General features: G+C 48.2%; 1 protein-coding gene across 1 annotated transcript in view; it reads left to right on the top strand.

The window, feature by feature from the left end:
• Positions 1-21,878, top strand: part of Stk32b (serine/threonine kinase 32B) — a 250,791-nt gene extending 228,913 nt beyond the window's left edge. The window contains exons 7-12 of the mRNA XM_057771922.1: positions 726-829; positions 6,895-7,011; positions 9,880-10,005; positions 12,311-12,442; positions 14,565-14,629; positions 20,061-21,878. Of these exons, the coding sequence (XP_057627905.1) occupies positions 726-829; positions 6,895-7,011; positions 9,880-10,005; positions 12,311-12,442; positions 14,565-14,629; positions 20,061-20,199 (683 nt within the window). The 3' untranslated portion in view covers positions 20,200-21,878. The remainder of the gene's footprint in view (positions 1-725; positions 830-6,894; positions 7,012-9,879; positions 10,006-12,310; positions 12,443-14,564; positions 14,630-20,060) is intronic.
• Positions 21,879-25,269: the final 3,391 nt, after the last annotated feature.

Raw genomic sequence — 25,269 nt, 5'->3', positions numbered from 1 at the left:
CCTTATACCCATACCTCTCTCTGAACATCATCTGCTTCATCTTAAAGGTGTCAAATGGTAGCCTGTCCCCAGAGACTGTGGTTTCAAGGAAAGGGAAGCTTATGGTTGAGAACACTCCATAAAATGCAGAGTGGATGGAAAAAAGACAAAAGCCAGGTGGGATCTGATGGCTTGTCAGATTTAAGCTCCAGATTCAGAGTGGTCCTATCGTAGGGAGCATCCAGCTACCCTGCCCTGATCCAGTCTCTCCTCACTGTCCCGAGTGCTACACGAAGTCCTGACAGCTGCAGTCATATGTGTTGCTCCCCAGAACAGATGGGGAACTCAAATTCACACACCATCAAATTAGCCATGCTGACCATGACATCTTGTGGTGGGTAGCATCTCCACACTGCTCTGTAACCTTCTCTTCTATCCCATTTCAAAAATATTTTCTTTGCCAGGAACGTAAACTCATTCCTCTTTCAGCAGCTGCCGCCTCCCATCTTTGCCAATAGAAGCCCACTCTGTCGGTGCTGTTTCTGACTCCCTGCTTAGATCGTTCCTGAGTTTGACTGCAGGCACAGAGGGCTCAGCATCCTCCTACCTGGCTACCTGGTTCATGTTGATACAGAGGCAGAACAGCAATCTTCTCAACCCCAGTGCTTAGGTCTTACTTTCCACTGTAGGTATGAGCTATGCTAAGGAGTTGTATGACTGATATTCTTTCTGTCTTGTCATTACAGCCCCAGAAGTCTTCCAGGTGTATGTGGATGGAGGGCCTGGGTACTCATATCCCGTGGACTGGTGGTCCCTGGGTGTCACAGCCTATGAGCTGCTACGAGGCTGGGTAAGTCTTGTGGAATAGGAGGTGGGGAGGAGGCATTAATCTGCAAGGTGAGACTCCAGGAGGAGATGCTGGACCAGGAACCTAGCCACCCCTCAAGGAGCTCTTGCCCAGCCCCTCATTCTTCTGATAGGGAAAGAGATCCTTCTGCTCTCCCAGAAAAGGAAGTCACAGAAGATCTGTGAAGGAACGAACCAGGATGAAGCACCCTAGCCTCCCTTCTACTTTCAAACTTCCTCTCCAGAGCTCACAGTTGCATCGGAGCCTGATTTCCACACTTGACTGGGTGTTCTCTCTGTTGTTTCTCTTTTATCGCCCCCCCATACCTCTCCCAAATATGTAACTCAGGAATCTCTAAGGATGATCTAGGACTATTGGTGCATGTTTTTATTTTTGACTCGTTTGCACTGAATTGCTGAAAATGATGGTGCCGTTGAATAACCAAAAGCTCATACTTTTATTTAAGCCGAAACTCTTGTGACTAAACTGCTTTTGGAGCGTGTTTTCTTTGCATAAGCATCATTGGGAAATTGCATCATCTCAACTCCTGGGCCCGCGGTCTCCTTAGCCAGGGAACAGAGATAACGTTCTGTGGAGCTGGTGTTAGTGGGCATTTGCCCCTGCTTCACTGTCTCTGTGGCTCCAGTGACCAGAAGGAAACTCATTAATCCCACTGTCTGCAAGTCTCACAGGGCTTGCATTGTTTACATATGTGCATATTCATCATACTAAGAGGGCAGCCTCCAGGAAGGCAGGATCTTTTATTTATTAAGGAATTGTTTTCATTTATTTTACATCGCAACTGAAATTCCCCCTCCCTCTTCTCCTCCTATTCCCCTCCCACTTCCCTGGCCCCCCTCTCCACCCCAGCAATCCACTCCTCTTCTGTTTCTCTTCAGAAAGGGGCAGGCCTCCCATAGGTATCAACAAAGCATGGCACATCAAGTTGCTGTAGGACTAAGCTCCTCCCCTTGTATCAAGGCTGGGCAAGGCAACCCAGTATGGAAAATAGGTTCCCAAAAGCCAGCCCAAGTGTGAGGGACAGTCCCTGTCCCACTGCTAGGAGTTCTACAAGTAGACCAAGCTACACAGTTGTCACACAGAAATAGAGGACCTAGGTCAGTCCCGGGGAGGCTCCCTAGCTGTCGGTGTAGAGTCTATGAGCCCAGGTTAGTTGTTTCTATAGATTGCCTTATGATGACTTAAAGGCAAGATCTTACTTCTGTGTGTGTGTGAGAATCCTTTCTGTAGGAAATGAATGAATAGGGAATGAATGAACGCTTCTTGAATGAATGAGTGACGAGAGCTGCCTGGAACTGACTCTAATTTAGCCAACTTTTTTTCTACTCTTGAACTCAGTTACTTCCCATGAATTCCTCAAAAACTTAATTACAGTGCACGGCATTTTCAGAATGCAGAGAAAATGAGAACGTGTTTGCTTCCTTGGGCACCAAATGAAAGACTCAGCATGCCACAGGTTCACTTACAGCCATCAGGGGACATGAGCGTTCCAAACCCCGGCTGAACCAGGGTGCTGTCATTTTATGGAATCCATCATGCAGGTGACCTTGGCGCCCAGTGGCCCTCTGCAGGAGGAAGCCTGCCAGCAGAAATGATGCTGGCTATTATTCCTCAAGGGCCAGAACAGTTGCCAATAGGAAAGAAAAAAGCAAGGATAAAAGAAAGCCTGCTCCTTCAAAATTAAGTTCCTCATTTCTCATTCTTGTGAGTTTTCTATTCAGAGACCACTTTCAGAAGGAGAGAGAGAGAGAGAGAGAGAGAGAGAGAGAGAGAGAGAGAGAGAGAGAGAATATCAGAGAGTCACAGGGCCAGTCCAGGCCTTTGGTACAGGGACGATGGGACAATGTAACAACCAGAAAGTGGACCTGTTAGGAGCTTGGTGATCTTTCACCCAACTGTCTTTGCACAGCAGAATTGTCCACCCAAGGGCCAGTGAGCTATGATGTGGCCTGCTTTCTAGTTTTTATACTAGAGAGCACTAACTTAGTCAAATGGCCGTCCCAACAGCCCCTCGCCTTCCTCACCTCACTTATAGACAGTGGACTCAGAGGTCATCCTTCCTCCTGGCCATTTGCTCCCCATTGGTGACATAGTTCTAACAGAACTGAGACTCGTTGCTTCCCAAAGACAAAGGAAAGCTGCAGTGGGCTTTCCCATAAGCTCGAGGATCTTAGAGTCACCAGGAAAGACAGGTGGGGAGGGAGGATGCCACTAGCGTGGTTTATTGGTCAATGTCTCAGAAATGCTCTAGTTCTGACAAAAACAGCCTTCTCTCTCTCATGAAGAGCACCATGTAAGATGAACAGAGGGAACTGGTCACCTGTGCAGGCATGGAGAACTTAATTATAGTCTGGGAAAGATATAGCTTCTCTTGGAACCCCAAGCAGAATCTCAGCTCTTATCCCTGCAAACCTGCCTTGGGAGAAAAAAAAAAAAAAAAACTCACCTAGGCCAGCCCCACTCTGGTTGCTCTTCCCATAGAGCAAGGCTCTGTCAGCCTGGAGCTTTAGTGATGGGCCAGGCAGAGTGGAGTGTGAGGGGAGGGAAGGCATAAGGAGACTCTGTCCCTGACCCCATCCCCACAGAAGAGACTTAGTGACCTGCAGTGCAGATGCTATCCCTCCTACCTGGATGCCACCCTAACAGATGCTCCTTTGGGATGCAGGGGGCTCCTTACCTGAAGAGAGAACCCACTTCACACAGCTGGAACTAACAGGGTCTTTTCCTTCTCGTTCACTGGAGAGCTGCTTCCTTGCAACAAGAAGAGACTCTGAGAGGAACCTCACTGCCTCATGGGGGATCCCACTGGTGACCTTAAGCAGGGCTTCTGAGCAGGCAGAGTGCTCAGATCCTCTGTCAACCCCCATCAATCATACAATAACAGTTGTATCTTCCCAGCAGGGATGTGGGGAGATTTAACGACCTAGGGATGTAAACTATCCAGCACAGCATGGTACCTGGAGGTCAGCACTGCCCAAGCCCCAGCTTCCTAACTTCCACAAGGCTCCTACCCAGAGTGGCATGCTCTGACCTTCCCAGCTTAGCACCCTTCTCACAAGCTCTGAGGGCTGAGGTGGGGCCCAGCCTGGCTGCCATCTATTAGATCGATGATAAGGCTGCAGGTGTGGGAGCGTAAATGCTTCTCCACACTGTAATTCATGCTTAACTTGTCTGAGCCCCGACTTCCTCGTTTGTAAAAGGAAGTTAATGAATGCAGTCACCAGTGGCATAGGGGGAAAACGTGACCAGAGCCCTGGCGGCATGGGACTGAGGGACAGAGTACAGATGCTAATGTCAGCAAATAGCAGGATGGAGTCACAGGAGCCTTGGATGCAGCTTGAACATCAAGGATACAGTTGGGAAGAGCAGTGAGGAGACCCCAAGTAACATCTAAGCTGGTTCCCCTGTTAAGTGCCGGCAATAGCTTGAGCAGGACAGAGAAGGGAGGCTGAGGCAGACTCAGTTGTTGCTGAACCCTACCACCTGTCACAGAGTGGGCAGAGGACTTCCATCAAGGGCCATCCCTTGTATGTAGGCAGGGAAGTGACAAAGTAATAACTATATATGGACATGAGCTCGGGCATCATGTGCTTCTGGGTTCTGCTAAAGGGGAGAGCCTAGTATAAGAGACTCAAACTCAGTGCTGTGGACATTTGGGCTGGGCTGCACCGTCCTTTGGGGCAGAGACTGGTTATGAGGTGACCTGCAATGTGGTTCTACACACTGGCAGCCAGCAGAAACCCCCAACATCCAGTTATGACACCCCAATAGCACCTGGGGTCAAACTGCTCTGAGCCTCTGCCATGGTGATCAAGAGGACTGAGTGACTCCTACCCCGGAGACTACAAGGTGAAGGAGCTTTTTATTGGTAGAGGGTGAGACCTGGAGACTCAGTCAGGACCATGGTACCTTCTTATCTTAACTACCAACTGCTTGCCTCCCTGTACTGTCCCTCACCTTGGCTCCACCCAGCACATCATAGGGACTGTAAGTAAAAATATTGGGGCATAGAGAGGTCAAGTCCATAGAGGAAGAATATCAGGAGCACCCCGTAGAGAGGGGCTCAAGTGCAGAGCCAAGAACTGCTGCGTGCACCCTAGCGCAGGGCTCCACTTAAAGTGGGGTGCAGTTGCTGACTTGTCTCAGCAAAGCAGACAGACCACAGTGCCTGCAGTTGGGAGCCCAGGAAGTAATCCTGCTCTTCCCCGGGCATGTCTTGGGCTGGTTCTGGCTTTCTCATCATTTCCCAGATGGACGCTCGCTGGAGATCATCTACCAGTTCCAGAGGGGGAACACTCTCAGGCTTCGGAGTTTCAGGTTGCCTAAAGGACAGTTATTCTGAGTGAAGGGATTAGGGGGCATGCGTGGGATCCGATGGTCGGCCAGCCACACTCCAGCAGATGAAACTACGGGCTACACCAATTTTCTCTCTCTTTACGTCTCCTATTTCATGGCAAATTGCCTTTTTTTAAAAAATGAGTTTCCTAGAATAAAGACATACCTGCACTCTGGAATAAGCAGCCCAGTCTCCTGCTGCTGGAAACCACTTTTGCCAGCAGGCCTCACAATCACCGTACCCTCCAAGACAGCTTCCTCCGAGTCAGGGCATCCGAAGAACAATGAGAACAAAGCTGTAGTGGAAGATACAACATTTCCTGTTTAACTCAGAGGAAGGACTGTGTCTCCATGCCCGCCCAAACTTAGGAGGGCTGAACCTGGAGCCTGCGTGTTAGGAATACCTTAGCCACAGTGCCTCAGGCTGACTTGAAATGTACGTGCTGCCTAGCCTGAGAGCTAAAGTTCTCAGGACCAGTGACGGGTCACAGCGCAGTAGGAAAGCACTACCCAAGCATGAGAACCTGAGTTTGACCCCCTAGAATCTCTGGAAAAGAAACTCAGGTGCAGTGGCAAGCACTTATAATGCCACAGCTGGGAACGCAGATACTAGAGGCTCATGGGAACGCTCTGGCCAGCTAGCCTAACCCATCTGGGGAGCATCAGGTTGGGTAAGGGAATCGGTCTCAAAAACCAGGTGGAGGGAGAGGGAAGAAGACACTCATTTCCATGTCCGGCCTACACACAGGCACACACACATATATGCATATACATGCATGCGTATAAACGTGCATACGGAGTTCCCATGTTGACCCCTAGAGTTGGTGGAACCAGTCTGTTCCTCCCAGGTACGGTCAGGATTTCAGATAGCAGAGAGAAGTTTCCTGGAGGTCTGATAGAAATGCAGAACTCGGGGGAGCTGGTGAGTGGCCAAGACAGTAGAACCCCAAATATTAGGACATAAGAAGCCTGTCCTTTGACCTCTGGCTGATTCCTCACCTGGGTTTCTAGAGAGAGCAGAGTCTCTGAGAAAGCCCCACCTCTGAGCCTTAGTTTCCTGGCTTTTAAAGTGAAGATGGAAATGGGGGTGTCTTTTCCCATAGCATCCTCTGTCCCCAGTGAGTGGGGGGTCAGTGGTAGTGGAATAACCCAATGAAAGGATAGAAATGGAGGAAGGATCCTGAATAATCCACACACCCAGTTTCCAGTCCCCAGTCCATGTCCAGCTGGTAGCTCCATGCTCTGGTTGTCCCATCTCCTATAGGAACAACAGAGCACCCCGATCTCACAAGCTTACACTCCCAGCATTCCTACACACCCACCACATATCCAGTGGACTAGTGATCACGTCCGCCTACTCACAGACCTGCTCAACCAAGACAGGGAGAGGTGATGGCTGACCTTACAGAAGATGGAGGCTGTGACAAGAGGTGTCCCTGAGGATGCTCAATAGCAGGCATCAGGACCCCAGCCTGTGACCATAGCAACAGAGTGTGTCCTGCTTCTTCCATGCACAGACAAGATGCCCCAGCCTCCTATGGCCAAGACAGCACCTCTGTGCCCTCTTTTTGAACTGCCATGCTGTGAGAGAGAACAGCCCATGGCATCTTGAAAGGAACAGGAGTCATTTCCCATCCTCACCCAGTCTTCAAACAAGAGGGTGCTGCCTTCTCTAAGACACTCTCTGATTCTGGGACTGCCCTTTGTTGCAGAGGCCATATGAAATCCACTCGGCCACACCCATTGACGAGATCCTCAACATGTTCAAGGTGGAGCGTGTCCACTACTCCTCCATGTGGTGCGAGGGGATGGTGGCCCTGCTGAAGAAGGTAAGCGGTCAGGGAGCTGTAGAGGGGCAGCTAGTACACTAACACCCAGTAATAAAGGCTACTGTGGTGTCATACGCAGATCACAAAGCCCGGCACAGTGCAGAGAGTCACAGCGTGACCCAGACTCTTCCCAGTTCACTGAAAGTTCCTCATAAACAGAAATATCCACTGCATGTGGCTGCTGGCCTGTTGGGCCTTAGGAGTTCCTGTGGTGGGAACTGTTGCTAGGAGGATGAATGCGAGTTCCCCAAGTGCAGTCTGTGCTCCCAAAGCATCAGCTTCACTTGCCACCTGCAACCTGCTTGAAAGGCACAACCCAGGCCTTTTGAGTGAGACAGAGAGGCTTGGGCAGCTATCAATCTTGGTTCGCTTCCGGTGACTCCAAGGCCTCTTCAGTTCAGCAGTCAGGAGATCCAGGTGTCCCCTTCTGAGGTTCCCCTCCAGTCCCCAGGTGCAAAGGAAGAAGTATTGCATATGATAGGCACAGCAATCCTCACTAGAATGATATGGATAGCAGCAGCCTTGGGGGAGGTCTGTGTGTCCTGGTCCACACACTGCTCCCTTTTCATCCCCACAAGCTGCTAATGACAGTGGACCAGAGACAAGAAAGCCAGGACTCGATAAAACAAACTGATTTAGTCTACACCACAGAGATGTCACAAGGCAGAGAAGGGGTTAGTACCAAAGACATCCATGTTAGTCATTTTTGTCATTACTGTGACAAAATGCCTGGCAAGAGCCACTTGAGGAAGGGAAGGCTTATTTTGGCTTGCAGTTCATGGGCACAGTCCATCATGGTGGGGAAATCATGGCGGCAGTGGTATGGGCCAGCTGGTCACGCTGTATCCATAGTCAGAGAGTAGAGATAAACAAATGCTGTTACTCAACTCCCCCTTTTTATTCAGTCCAGGACATTAGTGGTTGAGGTGCTGCCACCCACATTCAGGGTGGGTCTTCCTATCTCAATTAACCCAGTCTAGAACTTCCCTCACAGACATGCCCCTTGGCTTTTATTCTGGGTGATTCTGATACCCAGTTGACAATATTGACCAGCACTCTGTCCTAACTTTGGATCTCATCTCTCAGTCCCAACACAGTTATAACATCATGATGAATTATTTAGTTAAATTACATTAAATGGGTGCCCACAGTTGGTTGTTCTTAACCCTGACTCATCACTGGGGGCATGTAGAAGATTTCCATACTGCCAACGCCTGGGCCCTCAGCAAATCCAGAGAGCTGGAAGTTTGGGCCCTGGCGCATACAGGGGTATCAGCTTGCTCTTGGGACAGTTATTCTCAACACTTCACTCCCAGATGCCATCCAAGAAGAGCCTGTTTAAGTCTGTACCCACTGCTTTAGGGAAGCCCCTAAACACAGGGCACATTGATATGCATGCGTGGTCCTGGGCAGACCTCTCTCCTGTGCTGTGGTCCTGATCACTCAGTGGGTGTAGTTGGGATGTTTCTGCAATGATGACGACAGCAGAGAGAGAAGTGCCAATGGGAAAAGGACCCTTTCTTGTGGGCACTGAGTGGCACACTCCTCTTTAGCATACGCTAGGTCCTTACCAACCCTGTCAGGCCTCACCCTGGCACTGTGCTGGAAGTGAGGGAGCAGCCACCACTCCTGCTCCAAAGTGAGGAGAAGGGCCATTCTCAGGAGGTCACCAGGCCATTGGCCATTCCCTGTAGGTAGCAGACCCAGGGGTAAGCCCTGTCCAGTCCAGTTTAGACCAGTAGTCTTCACATCTCATAAACTAGAGTGTTCTGAAGACAGTGTGGGAGCTGAGGAGATGGCTCATTCGGCAAAGTTCTTGCTTTGCAAATATAGAACCCTAAGTTTGGATCCTCAGCACTCACCTAAAAGTCTGCGTGAAGCAGTATGCTGCACTTGGAAGGTAGAGACAGGAAGATCCCAGAGTCTTTCTGGCCAGTCAGCCAAGCTCCAGATTCAGTCAGAGACCCTGTCACTAATAATAATAATAATAATAATAATAATAATAATAATGATAATGATAAGATGGAGAACAATTGAGGAACATGGCAACCTCTGGCCTCCACATACACATGCACACGCATGCACACACATCTACACATATGTGTGCCTATAAAACATACCGAGGCAATGCAAAGCAATGCCCTGTGCTGTTTTTGTTTCTTTTGGTTCATTTGTTTTGTGTGCTTTGTCTGCATGCATGTATGTGCACCACATCCATGCCTGGTGCCTGTGGAGGCGAGAAGAGGGTATCAGAGTCCCTTCAACTGCAGTTACTGACAGTTGTAAGCTCCCATGTGGGTACTGGGCACCAAATCTGGGCTCTTCCGCAAGAACAGCCAATGCATTTAAACACTGAGCCATCTCTCCAGCCCCTCTGTAACTGTTTTTACACTTTATCTCTATTAGCAGAAAATGGCCTTAAAGAAAAGTTAAATGAGAACAACTCAGTTGGGTCACAGAGGTCACCTTGTAACTGACAGAGGGAAATTCTGTCTCATTCGAATGAAACCAAGGGAGAAGTCCTCAGATGGGCTGCCTGTTCTTTCTGACCAAAGCTTTTGTGAACATCAGGGAGAAGTTTCTTTTTAGGGGACTGAGCCCCAAAGAGGGACATAGAGGTGAAAATTTAGCCACTCCCCAAGAATCACTTGCCAGGTGACCTTAGAGAAAAGTCTCTCCTAGCTTTACGAGTACATTTGGCTAATGTAATGTAATGTAAGTCCTCTGGAGCTAACCCAGACCAGGCAGGCCACTGCCCAGTGTGACTTGAAGGACACCCTAAGTGTTGGTGAAACTCCATCTTCCAAATCCACGCTCCCCCAGGAGGGATACACCATTCACAGAAGTGTCTTTGCCTTCTGACCGCAGCTGCTGACCAAGGACCCCGAGAGCCGCCTGTCCAGCCTCAGTGACATCCAGAATATGGCCTACATGGCTGACATGAACTGGGATGCAGTGTTCGAGAAGGCTCTGATGCCCGGCTTTGTGCCCAATGTGAGTCACAACCTTCCTTCCTTGGTATTAAGTATGACTCCTGCCTCTGACTGGTGAACTCCATGAAGGTCACAGAAGTAAGGCACAAACCAGCAGGCTTATGGTTTGCTGAGATCCAAGATATTTGGGCCAGATTTCCACAGTGTGCTTCTCGCAGTGAGCCCATAGGCTACTGAGCCCTCTGGCCTCTCCTGCCCCTCTAAACAGGTGTCAAGGTCTATTAGCGCATATGCTGGCTGGCCACAGGGAGACTGCCATCTTCCTGAGCCCATCCTCACTGGTCTCTTCTCAGGAATCCCATGCTAATGCTTTAGAAGGCCAAAGAGGGACTTGGTGCACCCGGGTCATGTGACTATGAATGTGTGGGTGATGAGAACCAACATGGATGAGCGTGCTCTCCGTGCCAGCACCGTTCTTAGAACTTCCCATGCTTTAGATCCTCGGAGCTTCACCACAGCCTCAGGGTGGGTCTTCTGAGGATTGCGGGTGAGGTAAAGTAATTTTCCCAAGATGACCCAGGACAAGGCCAGCAGAGCCGGATGAATGAATGGATAACAGGGCCTCCCTGGAGAGACTTGAGCCCGAATTCAAGCTTTCCTTGGGAGAAGGCACATGCTGAAGTCAAGTGTGTGCAGCAGGGAAGGGATTCTTAGCCAAGTTCAAGAAGTCAATGATGATGGGAAGAACCCGGGCCCATGAGACTCACTGTAGAGTCCGACAAACAGAACAGAGGCCATTGTGTGTAAGGGTCCCACTGAGAGGCACAGCCCAAGTGTCCGCCCCCATTTTCACATGTCAGCCTCACTACCCTCGCCTTACAGCTGTAGAAGTAAGGCTCATGAAGGTTTAGTGACTTGTGGTGAAAGAGCCAGGATTTGTCTTAGTTCTGTCTACAAAATCCTGGCTTCCTCCCGTGCTCTGGGTGTACCCTCACTGACCGGGTTTGAGACAGCACAGCAACCTGGCCAAGCTGGTGTGTTCAGCAAACCCTAGCTTGTGACTTAGGCTTGAAGCTAGCATTCCTGTGGTGGTACCCACATCATGACATAGTTGAGAAAATACCTGTTCTTGAAGGGGCAGCCCCTGGAAGCTTCTCTGTTCCAGTGAATCCCAACAGCCTTTGAGGCTGTGCATCTCACACAAGGGTCATGTGTCCTCCAGGGTCACCCAACTGAGCGTGAGCACTCAGAGGCCAGGCTGCCTGTTCTTGAGGCTGCACCTGGCCTGGATCCTCTTAACAAGGTCACAGCAAGCCATGTCCTCACAGGTCTGGGGACACTGAAAACAGAAAGGAATGAATTGCCTTTCTAGAAACCCTGAGATAATTCTTTGGAAGTCAGGCTTTCTCATCGTCCTGAGTCCCCAGAAGTGAGGATGCCTGCCCAGGACCAAAGAACTGCAGCGCGGGGCCCTATGAGGCTGCAGAGCTGCCCATGCCATAGTCACAGGGTTGCATGACCGAGGGGTGGGTCCGCAGGTGCCAGCCCTCAAGGACAGTCTTGAACCCCTGATGCGAGAGGGTCAAGGACTATAAGTTAGCATGGGTGGACCCCCAGGCCTGCATCAGGGCCTGGCCTGGGTGTGGACAGCTCCAGATGTGGAAAGGAACTGGGAGCCAGAACAGGGACCTGAACAGATGTTGATCAGAAATGGTGCTTAGGCAAAGGCAGGTAGACCACTGTGAGCTTGTGGTCAGCCAGCACTGCTTAGTGAGACTCTGTCTCAGCCAAGGAGACCTAAAAAGTTCATTAATTAGAATGTAAATTAAATTATGAAACCCATAATAAGGAAAATAGTGACATGGGTATGTCTATAATTAAAAGAATTAGCAAAAGTAAGTTAAAATTACATGTATAAACAGTCACAGGATTAAAACCAGTGGTTCTCAACCTGTATATCCCAATCCCTTTGGGATTTAAGCAGCTCTTTTAGAGGAGTTGCCTAAGACCATCAGAATACACAGATATTTACATTATGATTCATAAAAGTATCAAAATTACAGTTATGAAGTAGCTGGGGGTCACCACACCATGAGGAACTATATTAAAGGGTCACAGTGTTAGGAAGGTTGAGACCCACTGATTTAGACACAGGGAATTAACAGGATGTGGTGACTGTGTCTCGAAAGGATGGTGTGTGTGCTGGGCCTGTACTGATTCATCATCAGAGAGAAGCATAAGGCATCCCAGGGTACCAACTAATGTCATTGCCGAACGTGAAGATGCCTGGCTGTGTGCAAAGGATGCTCAGCCAGTGACGGATGAAATAACCACAAACCACGCTTTTTCTTTCCACTTCCCTTCAGAAAGGGAGACTGAACTGTGACCCCACATTTGAACTTGAAGAAATGATTCTAGAATCCAAGCCGCTTCACAAAAAAAAGAAGAGGTTGGCCAAGCATAGGTCCAGAGACAGCACAAAGGACAGCTGTCCCCTGGTGAGGTCCCAGGGAGGGGTTCTGTGGGGGAAGAAGGGAGGTGTGGAGGAAGATTTCTTCCTACTCAAAGGTATATTTCAACCCACCCTTCCCTTTCCTCCTTCTGTGTCCTTGGGGGAGTAGTACCAGGGGCCCACAAGATACCAGCTCTGGAAATCCTCACGCTCCTTGTATAAAATGGTGTCATACTGGATAAAAACCCAGGCACGTCCTCTGTATGCTTCAAACTGCCTTAGGATCACTTCCATCACTCGACACCCTGCAAATGCTGTGCACACAGGTGTTGGGCATCGCTGCTCAACACGGAACTCATCAGTGCAGGCCTAGCTGCAAAGCGCATGAATGAGACGTGAGGGACGATGACACTCAGCTAGGGCTCCGTAACACAAGTCAGGCTAAGGAGGCTGACTCGCGAGCCCTTCATTCTTGTGGGTTTTTGCATACTGCTCAATGCACTTCAATTCTTAAGTTTTGCTTTAGGGAAGCCTCTGGAGATTTTGTTTCCCCACATTTTCAGACTGCCATTGGTTGGCTCTGGGGGGGTCACAGAGAGCTCACTGTACCTTTTATTTTATTTTAAAGTAAATGAAATGCCTCCAGCATGTGAATGTTCTCTTACAGTGTAAAATCTCTGCAAAGATGACTGTAGAGGGAGTACCCATACTCTTACCATCCACACTGAAACCCCAAGAAAAATGCAGGGCACCTCTGTCCCTGCGCACCTTTTATGAAGGGTCAATCCTGCAAGGGGACACCCACCACCCCCACTCAGGCTGTGCTGTGACAGTTCATCACAGTGGGGAAGGCATGGCAGGAGGAGCTTGAGGCAGCTGGTCACAGTGTATCCTCAGTCAGGAAGCAGAGAGGTGCACAGGGCGGGTGGAAGGGGGCGTTGCTGGTGCTCAGCTCACTCCCTCCTTTTTATTCATTTTGGGGCTCCAGCTCATGAGATGGCATGACCCACATTTAGAGTGGATCTTCCTGCCCCAGCTAATCCAGCTGTGTGCCCAGAGGTTTGTCTCGCAGGTGTCCCGTCACATTGTTCTGCCCATCGCTGTCTTCCCTGTCACATACCTGGCACCTCCACACTCGACAACAACAGAAATTGAAACTCTGGGGACAAGGGACTCTTTCTTGACTTTTTTTTTCTCAATCAATGAAATCAGCAGTTTCACCATCCACACCATCATTTAAAACTATCACACACACACACACACACACACAAACACACACACACACATACATGGGCCAATAATGCTTTGCTTACTTCCCTACTTCTCTGTGAGTGTTTTATGTGTGCAGTCTGACTTTTTGACTATTTCACCGCTTTTCTCTTGTATCACTAACCATTACACCATCAGCTGTCTGGCTCCCTTAGGATTCCTTGGCTGGCAGCCCCATCCTTCCATCTTCTCCTCCATCTTAACATGGCCTCTCTCTGGGTCTCTGACTCTGGGTGCTCCCCATGCAAGGACATGGGTCATTGGTTTCAGCTGGAACATGACATCTTGGCTCACCTTAACTTGAAGAGCTGATCTCAGACGAGGTCATATTCAGATACTAGGGCTGAGGGGCTGGACATACCCTTGCAGAGAGGGACGCAACTCAGTCTACAACAGCTCCTTCCCCTATAAAATATAGGTTTTTAATTTTTTGCAGTTATCTTAATATAAAGGTAAGCATAATCTCTGATGCAAAATGCTTATTTTAGTCCTCTAATTTTAAAATAAATGAAACTATCTTGTTGGCCTCTGGAAGTGCCACAGGCCCATGGTCCTGAGTTAGTCTGATCCTGGAAGGACGGGTTGGCATGACATTCTTGCACTGAACATCTCCTCTGCGTCCTGAAGTGGGTTTGAGTAGCATCTAACTATAAGGGATCCCAAACTCAGAAGCACCAGGCATGTTTCATCATAGAGTAGCTTCTATGATTTTTACTCCTTAAAACCAAGAAACACATTTGTCTGTAGACACAGTTGCTGGCCCCGGCCCCTGAACTTGTTTTTAGGCCCCGAGTGGTCACAATTCCTATTTAAATAATCTGGTTGCTCTTAGTGTCCCTCTGCTACATCCTCCCGGCCAGTGCACTGCCATTTAGTCCCCTCTCTGTGCTTTTTGACAGAATGGACACCTGCAGCAGTGTTTGGAGACAGTGCGGAAAGAGTTTATCATATTCAATCGAGAGAAGTAAGTTCGCCTTGCTACATCCAGGCAGACTGACCCCCAGGACCAAGGCCCCCAGCAGAAATGCAGTCATCCCTGGGCTCTGTCATCTCTAGACAAAGCCCATCCCCAAGAACTAAGGGCCCCAGAAGAAGGTGGTCCAGCCCCACTGACAGTGAGTGACAGCAACCCTGGTGCTGGAAGAGAGGGCACAGTGGAGCAGTGCCCAGGCCCTGGAGGGAAGGATGCTTCTGGATTTGGAGTTAAGAGCTCGGTTCTAATCCTCATAAGAAGTGGGCTCTGCTGGGATGTAGACGGGTGTGGAGCCCTCAGAGGACCTTGAAGAAAGGTCCTTAGCCTCTCTGAGTTTCCTGTCAGCATCGTAAAGTAAGATGATCCTTAGGATATAGTTTGTGGCACAGAGCCCCGCAGACAAAGATGCTCAGCAGGGCTATGATAACTGTCATTGCTGTTGTTTGGGGGTTAAGGGATGAGGCATATGGGAATCTCTACCACCTAGGCAGGTAAGGCATGGGAAGATGTGAGTCTGGGAGTGGCTCTGTAGGGTCTGTCCACCTGCAGGCATTCTAATTCCCCATCACCAGCCGATGAAACACTAAGAAAAGAAGCCTGCCCAAATGGTGTCTGGGACTCAGCAGTTGTGGATGGTATACCACCCATCGAGGGTAGGGGTGCTCACAGGACATAAAAAGATCAGGGCCAGGCTTCCTGGATCCCTAGCAACACCGACCACAGTGGCAGCCCCTCCAAAACAAGACTGTGCTGGGGAAAATAAACTCAGGGGCCCCGAAACTTCAGGAGGAAATTTCATGTAGAGACAGAGGTGACTCAGAAGGCTCGCAGCAGTTTTCCGGGAACTTGGCACCCATGTCAATTACACTCTGGTTTCCATCACAGGAAATCAAAATATGATGTTCAAGAGAGCACCTAATCCCAGCATGCTCACCTCAACCAGTAAAGGATAAGGAAAGCACAGCCATTAGAAAGGATGTGAACGCTGTTCTAGGCCAGGTGCCGTGGCTGGTTCTTTATAGACATTTCCACCTGCTTCAGCATTAATGCTCAGCATAGCCCAGTGTGTGTGTGAGAGAGTGTGTGTGTGCGAGTGTGTGTGTGTGCAAGTGTGTGTGTCTGTCTGTGTGTGTGAGAGAGAGTGTGTGCATGTGTGTGTCTGCCTGTGTGTGTGCGTGTGAGAGAGTGTGTGTCTGTGTGTGCGTGCGTGTGTGCATGTGTGTGTGCATGTGTGTGAGAGTGTGTGCGTGTGTGTCTGTCTATGTGTGTGCGTGTGTGTGTGTGTGTGTGTGTGTGTGAGAGAGAGAGAGAGAGAGAGAGAGAGAGAGAGAGGACTTGCCTGAAATTATGGTTTAAGCATTTTGGAGATTCCACACAGCTTTACACAGCTTTGAGGTGACCCAGCCCCATATTCCTCTTCATGATACAATCCCACACTGACTCTTATTAATATTTTTGCCAATTTAGAGACACTAATGTGCTTTCCAATGGAAAGAAACCAAAGGTGTGTGTAATAAAGATCCCAACTGTCAGTTTGATGAGCTCTAGCGTCATCTGGTAGACGGGTCTCTTGACATGCCTGCTGTGATTATCCTGATAGTATTAAATTAGGTGGGACTATCCCCCACTATGGGTGGCACCATTCTTGGCTGGGCTCCTAAATTACATAAATGGATAAGGGGAGCTGAGAGGCAGCTTTCATCTATCCCTCTCCTTGACTGTGGATCCACACGACCGACTCCCCGAAGCTCGGGCCACTGACTAAGCCCAATGCACCCTTGATCTATTCCATTGCTTTTGTCATAGTGTTTTATCACAGCAACAGGATGAGAAGCTGAGATGTCAGTGGGAAAGTGTGTCAGCTATGGAATACTAGCAGGATTCTCTGAAGCAAGCACACAGAACACTGGCAACTCCCCCGTGAGAACTTGACGTTTTCCAACAGATTTACTAGCTGTTATTTTATAGCTAGACTTCTTAGGAAGAAGCCACAGATTGGCACCTGATAGCCCTCTGTGGTGAGTTACCATGAAGCCCCTCTGGATAAGGGTAGTCTCACATCCACAGGGAAGTGGAGATAGAGATACTGCCATAGCCCAGGAGACACCGAGGGATGCCCACCACCAGCAATAACTGGAGGAGGCAGGGAGTAACTCCCAGAGAGATCTGGACTTAAAGCCTCATGAACACAATAGGAACCAAAGATGAATACAGATATCCTGCCTTCCCTCTGGGCTGTTTTGAGCAAGAAAGGGGTTGGAGAAGAGGACTGATTAGTGCTTGAGCCTGGCTGGATGATGACAAGAGAAATGTTTCCTGTCAGAAGAAGTAGCCCTCCAACAGACTCGAGCTTGGCTGCCTCGCTGAACCTAGAGAGAATTCTGCCAGGAACGGTGCCCAGAAAACACAGCTGGGAAGGTCAAAAATAGAGTCTTGTGTATGAATCTTGGGCTCCCCTCCAACACCTTGTGGCCTCAACCAGCTCTCACATCCTTTCTGCCCCTTTCCTTTTCACTACAGGAAGAAGGAATGGAGGAGAGGCCAGGAAGGCTGTGGGTGGCTCACCTTTAGTTCAAACCAAGGAGCTGCACCCAAAGACTTCAGTGGTTCCCAGATGCAGTCTTGTTGATATGGGGACCCAGGGTTTGGTGAGACTGGCTGGAGCTCTCCAGAGGAGGCAAGAGCATTCTTGAAGAGTTTTGAGTTGCCCCAACCCAAGGAGGATGTGTCGATGCAAGAACGGAGAATATAGATGGGAGGGCACCTGGGATGGGATGACAGACAGAATAGATGAACAAATGGATGGTACAGAACATGAGCATGACTATAGATAAGGAATACAGATAATCAGATTAAAAACTGAATGGGTAGGGAATGTATCTGTTTTTTTAATTTTTTTATTGAGCTATACATTTTTCTCCACTTCCCTCCCTTCTGCTTCTCTCCCCTTCTACCCTCTCCTATGACCTCCATGCTCCCAATCTACTCAGGAGATCTTGTATTTTTCTCCTTCCTATGTAGATCCATGTATGTCTCTCTCTTTGTTGTCTAGGTTCTCTGGGATTGTGAATTGTAGGTTGGTTTTTCTTTGCTTTATGTCTATAAGCCACTTATGAGTGGATACAGATTATATTTGTCTTTCTGAGGCCGGGGTACCTCACTCAATTTGGTTTTTCCTAGATCCATCCATCTGACTGCAAATTTCATGACATCATTATTTTTTCCTCTGTATAGTACTCCACTGTGTAAATGTACCACATATTCTTTATCCATTCTTCAGGTGAGGGGCATCTAGGTTGTTTCCAGGTTCTGGTTATTACAAATCATGCTGCTATGAACATAGTTGAGCATATGTTCTTGTAATATGATTGTCTTTTGGGTATATACCAACAGTGATATTGCTGGGTCTCAAGGTAGATTGTTTCCTAATTTTCTGAGAAATCACCATACTGATTTCTAAAGTGGCTGTAGAAGTTTTCACTCCCACCAGCAATGGAGGAGTGTTCCCCTAACCCCACAACCTCTCCAGCATAAGCTGTCATCAATGTTTTTGATCTTGGCCATTCTGACAGGTGTAAGATGTAATCTCAGAGTTACTTTGGTTTGCATTTTTCTGATGGCTAAGGATGTTGAGCATTTCCTTAAGTGTCTTTCAGCCCTTTGAGATTCATTTGCTGAGAGTTCTCTGGTTCTCTGTTTTTTATTGGATTATTTGTTCTTTCAATGTCAAGTTTCTTGAGTTCTTTGTATATTTTAGAGATCAGTCCTCTGTCCAATGTGGGGTTGGTGAAGATCTTTTCCCGATCTGTGGGCTGCCATTTTTGTCTTGTTGACCATGTCATTTGCTTGACAGAAGCTTCTCAGTTTCGGGAGGTCCCATTTATTAATTGTTGCTCTCAGTGTCTGTGCTACTGCAGTTATATTTAGGAAATGATCTCCTGGGCCAATGCATTCAAATATACTTCCACTTTCTCTTCTTTGAGGTTCAGTGCGGTTGGTTTTATGTTGAGGACTTTGATTCATTTGGACTTGAGTTTTGAGCATGGTGATAGATATGGATCTATTTTCATTCTTCTACATGTTGATATCCAATTATGCCAGCACCATTCGTTGAATATACTTTCTTTATTCCATTTTATATTTTTAGCTTCCTTGTCAAAAATCAGGTGTTTGTAGGTGTGTGGATTGATATCCGGGTTTTTGATTGAGGGAATTATCTGTTGATGAATGGATGGATAGATGGAAGGATGGATGCATGCATGCATGCATGCATGCACTTACAGATGGAAAGATAGAAGCAATGGTGGAGAAAGCACAGACTTCAGAGCATCCCAGAAGAACAACCCACCTGTTTCCAGTCCTGGCAGATGGAGAAAATGCAGGGAACAGGGGTCCCCAAGTCATTGTCCTGTGTAACAGTGTTATTCATTGGGTGTTGGTGCACACCTATCTATTGGGCACACTCACACTCACATCCAGCTGTTGTCTGTCTGAGGTGCAGACTCTAGGGCTCTTGTCTTGGGATCATTCAAGGTACCCTGAACACGACAGGGGCAAGCAGGACTTTTTTTCTTTTACAAAAGTACTTTCATTTTAATGAAGACCATGGTAGGTGACCACCTGCTATTCCTTTTTTGAAAAGGATGTTATAAACCAGGCCAATTCTATATGAAGCCTGAAGAGCCCATGTTTTTCCGAATAAAGTGGAAATTGCCTTCAGTGTGTGTGTGTGTGTGTGTGTACCTGCATGTGAAGGTCAGAGGTTGGTGGATAGTCAGGATCGACTGTCTGCCTCTCTAGCACTGGCATGCCAGGCCACCATGCCGAGCTGTCTTTTGTAGGCACTGTAACTCTAGCCCAAGCTTTCAGAGTAAGTACTGTGTAGAGTGAGCCATCTTCTCAGCCCCTCTTTGAGTTTTAAAAGATGAGCTCTTGCTATATATCCCTGACTTTCCTGAAGCACTATAGACTGGTCTCAAACTTACGGTGATCCCTCTGACTTTATCTTCTGAGGACTGGAATTACTGATATGTACCATCCCAGGCTATTAGGAATTACTATTTCCAGATCCACACTAGTGACTTCCCTCACACCTATATGATCCTGTTGCCTCCTGCACACCATAAACCCCATTTTAGCTAAGGAAATTGAGTCTTCAAGATGCTAAGTAGTTTCATCAAGGCAATTCAGGGGGTTAGAGCCCAGGTTTCAGTTGGGTTCTCCATTTTATAGACAGAGAAGCTGAGACTCTGTGTAATTGGTCACTCACCGGGTACACCCAAGTGGAACACTGGGGACTCCCACAGAGCTGTATTCCTGGGAGGGGAGGACAGAATCCAGCTGTCCATCAGGAGTCTGTCACAAGTGTGTGGCTGCACCCATCTGGCCATCACTAACCAGGTCTGTGTTGTGCTTCTTGCAGGCTCAGGAGACAGCAGGGCCACGATGGCCAGCTCTCAGACCTGGAAGGCCAAGTAGGCAGCCAGGTTTCCAGCAAGCTGCAGGACGGTCGAAACAACAATATCCTGACCCATACATGCACCCGGGGCTGCAGCAGTTAAACTCTTCTGCCCAGATGGCACCCTATCTACCCTGACACCCAGACTCCCTCCTCTATGCCCTGCTGGTCCCCATCTCACCCCTTAAGCATCAGATGCAATGAGAGCTCTGTACTCAGATTTGGGGAGCCTGGGCTCTGGTCCCTGCTTCCAACTGATTTGCTGTGTGACCTTGGTCAAGTCACACCTTCTCTGTGCCTCAGTTTTCTGCATCTCTGGAAGGGGTTAAACAGTGTTCTGTCCTGTCTCCAATCACAAAGTTGTAAGAATCGATTGGACTGCAGATATCCAAACTATCGGGCATTGATAAAAGTGTTTATACATGTAAACTATCTCAACATTTGAAGTGTCTGTCCTCCTACTCCCCAAAACAATTTTAACCATGAGAACTTTGCAATTTGGCCCACTCTAGCTTGTTAGATGGTACTCTCACCAATATAAATAGCTGGCATGCTTGCCCCTCCTATGGGACTCCCAGGTCTCAAAGCAGCCAGGAAGAGTCATCCACCGACTTCCTGGTCTTCTGGAATGGTGCAGCATACAGACCAAGCCCAGGGGTTCCATGCTGCAGGCGTGCCTCTCCCTGACTTATGGAAGCCTCCCCCAACTTTTGGATTTCAGCAATCACCAGCTCTTGCCACACCACATAGTTTCCATACTGGACTGCACTCAGGTGCATCTCTGGTCATTTCTCCCTGTCACAGAGTGTTGTGGGATCCCAGAGATGACTCATCCTGCATCAGAACCTCAGCCCCCACCATCCTTCCAGGTTTTCCTTCCCAGGGATATACAACAGGCCAGCTTTTCTTAACTCAAAGGCTGCCAGACTGGGGAGATGGAGCCTCCGTGAAGCCTCTGCTTAGTCTGTTGTACGTGGAAGCAGGATCACTCAAGAAGCAAAGTATTTTATGACCTGGCCAGGGATCAGTTGACGCTGGAACTAAGGATGCTGAATCAAAGAAAGCTGGGGCTTTGCAGCCAATTAGCAGCTGCTACCAAGACTGGAAGACCTCTGCAAGTCACGTGATTATTCAAGGGGCTGTTTCCTCACTTACAAACAGGAAGGAGAAGGTTGCCTTTCAGAGTTGTTACAGGCCTTGATAAAGATCCCATGTGTCACACAGGGATGATTGACAGCCAGCAGCCACCTGTCCTCACTCTCATCTTCCTCCTCACCTTCCCATCATCAGCATCATCTTCTCCTTCATCCTCGTTATCTTCCTCATCATCATCAACCTCCGCCTCTTCCACTGGAGGTACTTTCTTGTTTTGCCAACGAGGCCGGTCTGTTTTCTGTGGACCAAGGATCCTCCGAGTTTACGTTTTGTTTTCTTTTCCTACCTGGAGCCTCTGAGGTCTGGACATCCCTGGTGAGATCAACCATTTTCGTTTTTACATCCATTTCTGTTTTCTACTTATCCACTGTGAGTTGCGTCTGTCAGTGTCATCTCTTAGATTTCGTGAGAGAAATTTTAATGTATGGTAAGGTTTTACACTTTTCTTCAAATAACAACATTGTTCCCCCAACCCCCTTAGTGGAGTCTCCTCACATCTATCTCCTGCCCACTCCATGTCTCCAGGCCCTGTCTGCCCTTCCTGCCCTCCGCAATGTCCCAGCTGCTCTTCTCTACACTGTGACCTGGAAGTATTACAATTTCTTGTTGGGATGAGCTCACGAATGAGAGGCAGGGGTGGAAGTCGCAGGGTGGGGAACCCTGATTTCTTGGCTCTGTGTAAGTCTGAGTACCTTGTTTGGAATAAATAATCACTCAGATATTCCTTGTATGACTGCTCTTAATTCCAGGGTGGGTGGGATGGACCTTTTAATAGATAAGGGGCTCATATTTTCATCAGAAGCAGAGATGGAGTGAAGGGTGGGTTAATCAGCTTTCTACCACTGCAGCAAAACGCCTGAAATAACTAACTTAGAAAAAGAAAGGGTTTCTCTGGCTTCTTTCTTTAAGGTCTGTGGCAGCATACGGCAGGAGCATATGGTGGACTGACTTACATCAGGACCCAGGGACTAGAAAGAGTAATGAGTAGTCAGGGTACCACTGTGTCCCACAAAAGCATGCCTAAAGTCCTCCCTCAAGACCTCATCTCTTAAATATATCACTCCCTCCAAATACCAATATTCTAGGGCCAAGCCTATAAAACCCAGACTATCCAGATTCAAACTATTTTAGGTGGGGTTCTATGTCAATGACACACCGAGATTTCTCCCAGATCAAACTGGCTTTTAGAGGGTCTCCCCACTTGACTCTAATTTATATTATTATTGTGTATTTCTAAAGATTCTATCCTGGAGGGTAGAAGTCCGGACTATGGTGCACATAGACACACATGCTTTCTAATGTCTTTGAACTGCCGTCTGGACTTCAAGCACATAAGGGCACAGAGCCAGTGTCTGTGATGTTTATGGGATTTGTGACTTCCATCTTCTCCACTAAAATAACTTTCTGCTTTCACCTGTGTGGGCCATCACAACCATTTCTCAGAGGTCAGTGCCACCTCTGCCAAGTCTCTTGGGACCCATGGCAACACTAATCCCTGCTAGGCATAGCTCTTCTCTGTGAACTTCCATGAAAATTCTCATAGCTTTCACAGAACATGCCTGGCAAGGGGAAAGCAACAGCTTTTTAATGAATGGGATAGGGAAACCCACCACAAACTGCCTGCGTAGCACTTGCTTTGGGCAAGAATACTCCACCCATCCCCTACCTCCCTTGTACTTCCTAGGGCTTTCTCTTCTCCATGTCATCAGGGACTGGCCCTTTATAGAGAAACCTCTTCAAGAGGCCAAGTCCCAAATGAGTTTCCACCTCTCTCTCTCTTCCAACCTCCATTCCCAGAGTGCATGACTTTGGCAGAAAAGCAATCAGATTAAGCGCATTATCCCTCCTTTTATGTGAGACCTGCCTGGGGAGACACAAAGAAACATCTACTCACCACAGACAAGGCACAGACAATAGACTGAAAGAATGATTCCACCCAAGTTCAATTTGGTGAGCCAGTGAGTGTATTAGGGTTACTTATGGGACACAAAACCCGAGCATGGTGTGAGTGATAATTTACAAATTATGTAGTCTGAGAGCACTCTGTACAGCTGCAGTCTGCTCAACGGATGGGAGACTCTCCTCTCTTTAGCAATCTTAACTGCTTAACCTTGGGAAAGGAAGGGGCTCCTGAATCTTGTAAGTTTCAGGAACTTTCTAGCACTGCGTGGTGTTTACTTCTTAACACCTGGGGCCTGAGGACTCCTCACTCACCCAGTTGGATGGATGTGGGAACCACCATTTTAGACATTGAGGCTACACTATTTGGACATTGTGGGCTTCTCAGAGATGATCCTTAAACCTGAAAGTCCGAGGTTCACACGTCTTAGAGGCCTGAGACTCTGCACTGCTAACAAGCACCCAGAACTCATAGATAGCATTGGGGAGGTACCACATCGCAGTAGCAAGGACCTGGAGCCTCTGCTCTCCATCTAGCAGGCCACCCTGCTGGTGTCTGTGTGATCTAAGGCTGCTTTCTCCCTACAGTGTCAACCCCAAGTCCTTTCTATGGAGACCTTTGTCCCAGAAAACTGAAACATTTCCCAGTTGACCCAGAAAACTCTTGTGGCACTCAGTCTAGAAATCACCCTGGGGCCATCAAATTATAAATTCAAATGCCATCTCCCTACGAAAGAAAAGAATTCTCCCCACTGGAAAAGTCCCTCACATGACAGGAGGTGGGTAAGTCGTGAGGGTAGATCCTTCAAGAATAAGATTTGAAAGGCCAGAGGAGGTTTGTCCCTTCTACTGTGTGAGAACATGAGGAGAGGGCTGCACATGAAGCAGGAAGTGGGTCTTCACACACTGAACCAGCCTTCGTCTTGGACGCCTCGGTTCCCAGAGCCATGGCAAACAATCTTCTCTTCTCCATAAGCCACCCAGTCTGGGCTGTTTTGTTACAGCAGCCTGGACATACACGTCCTATCCCGAGCCAGCACTTAGTAATTAAGGGTAGAGTTGTGAGGTCTTTAGCAGAATTTGATGAGGATCAAGAAAAAAACAAAGTTTCATCTTACTACTCAGCTTTCCCATCTGTCTCCAGCCACAGAAGATTCTCAAGGAAGCTTGGAAAACAGTAGCAAAATGGGCATCCAACTATCTATATCAGTAATAAGCATCTGGAAACCTGTGCTGAGGGTCAAGCAGAAGCGGGAAACACAGAAGTCAAGTCCTAGCAAGGTCTCTATCCTTCACAGAACTTACATTTGGCACCAGCAAACTCTGGGTATGAGCCTTGAAGCCCAGCTGCTGGGAACCGAGACTCCACTGACGGCCCAAGTCCTGACCCATTAGAAGAGAAAGCCCTATCTCACTAGGGAGGGATGGTGAGTATGGGGGGCAGAGAGACCTAACATTATCTTGTGTTAATGACTAACCTTCATTAAAACACACACACACACACACACACACACACACACACACCTGGCACGGTGGCTCACACTTTCAGTTCCAACACTCAGAAGGTAGAGGCAGGTGGATCTCTGTGAGTTAGACCTTGCCAGAATGAAGGAGGAAGGGAGTGGAAGAGGGAGAGAAGAATGGGAGGATGAACCATGGAACATTTCAACTGAGGAACATTCTACAAAATACCTGAACGTTATTCACCCAGAGTACTAAGGTCATTGAAGAAAGGACAATGGGCACTGGTTATGATTTGCCTGAGATGTGGGAGAAGTGACTGCTAAGAAATGAGACAGCTGGTGGCACCACAGAACAAAGAACGGTCACCAGATGAACATGTTCCTAGTTCAGTCAACAGTAATTTGCTAATGTGAGTTTCCTCATTTGACCCGTATGCCATGGTTATGTAAGAAGCTCACCCTGGGGGAAGGTGAGTAAATGGCATTAGGGAATTTTAATGCAACCTCTGAATCCTTTGATAAATCTAAAACCATCTCAAAAGTCTCTGAAAATCTGTCCACAGAAGACGGGGACCTCTACCCACTCACTTTTATTTCATCTACCATCATCCCTTGTCCCTTGTCCCTGGTTTCATTTCCTACAAAACCAAAACTGG

The sequence above is a fragment of the Chionomys nivalis genome, chromosome 6 (genome assembly GCF_950005125.1).
Source record: "Chionomys nivalis chromosome 6, mChiNiv1.1, whole genome shotgun sequence".
NCBI lineage: Eukaryota > Metazoa > Chordata > Mammalia > Rodentia > Cricetidae > Chionomys > Chionomys nivalis.
The sequence above is the reverse complement of the archived record's forward strand: the minus strand, read 5'-3'. Positions and strand labels throughout refer to the sequence as shown.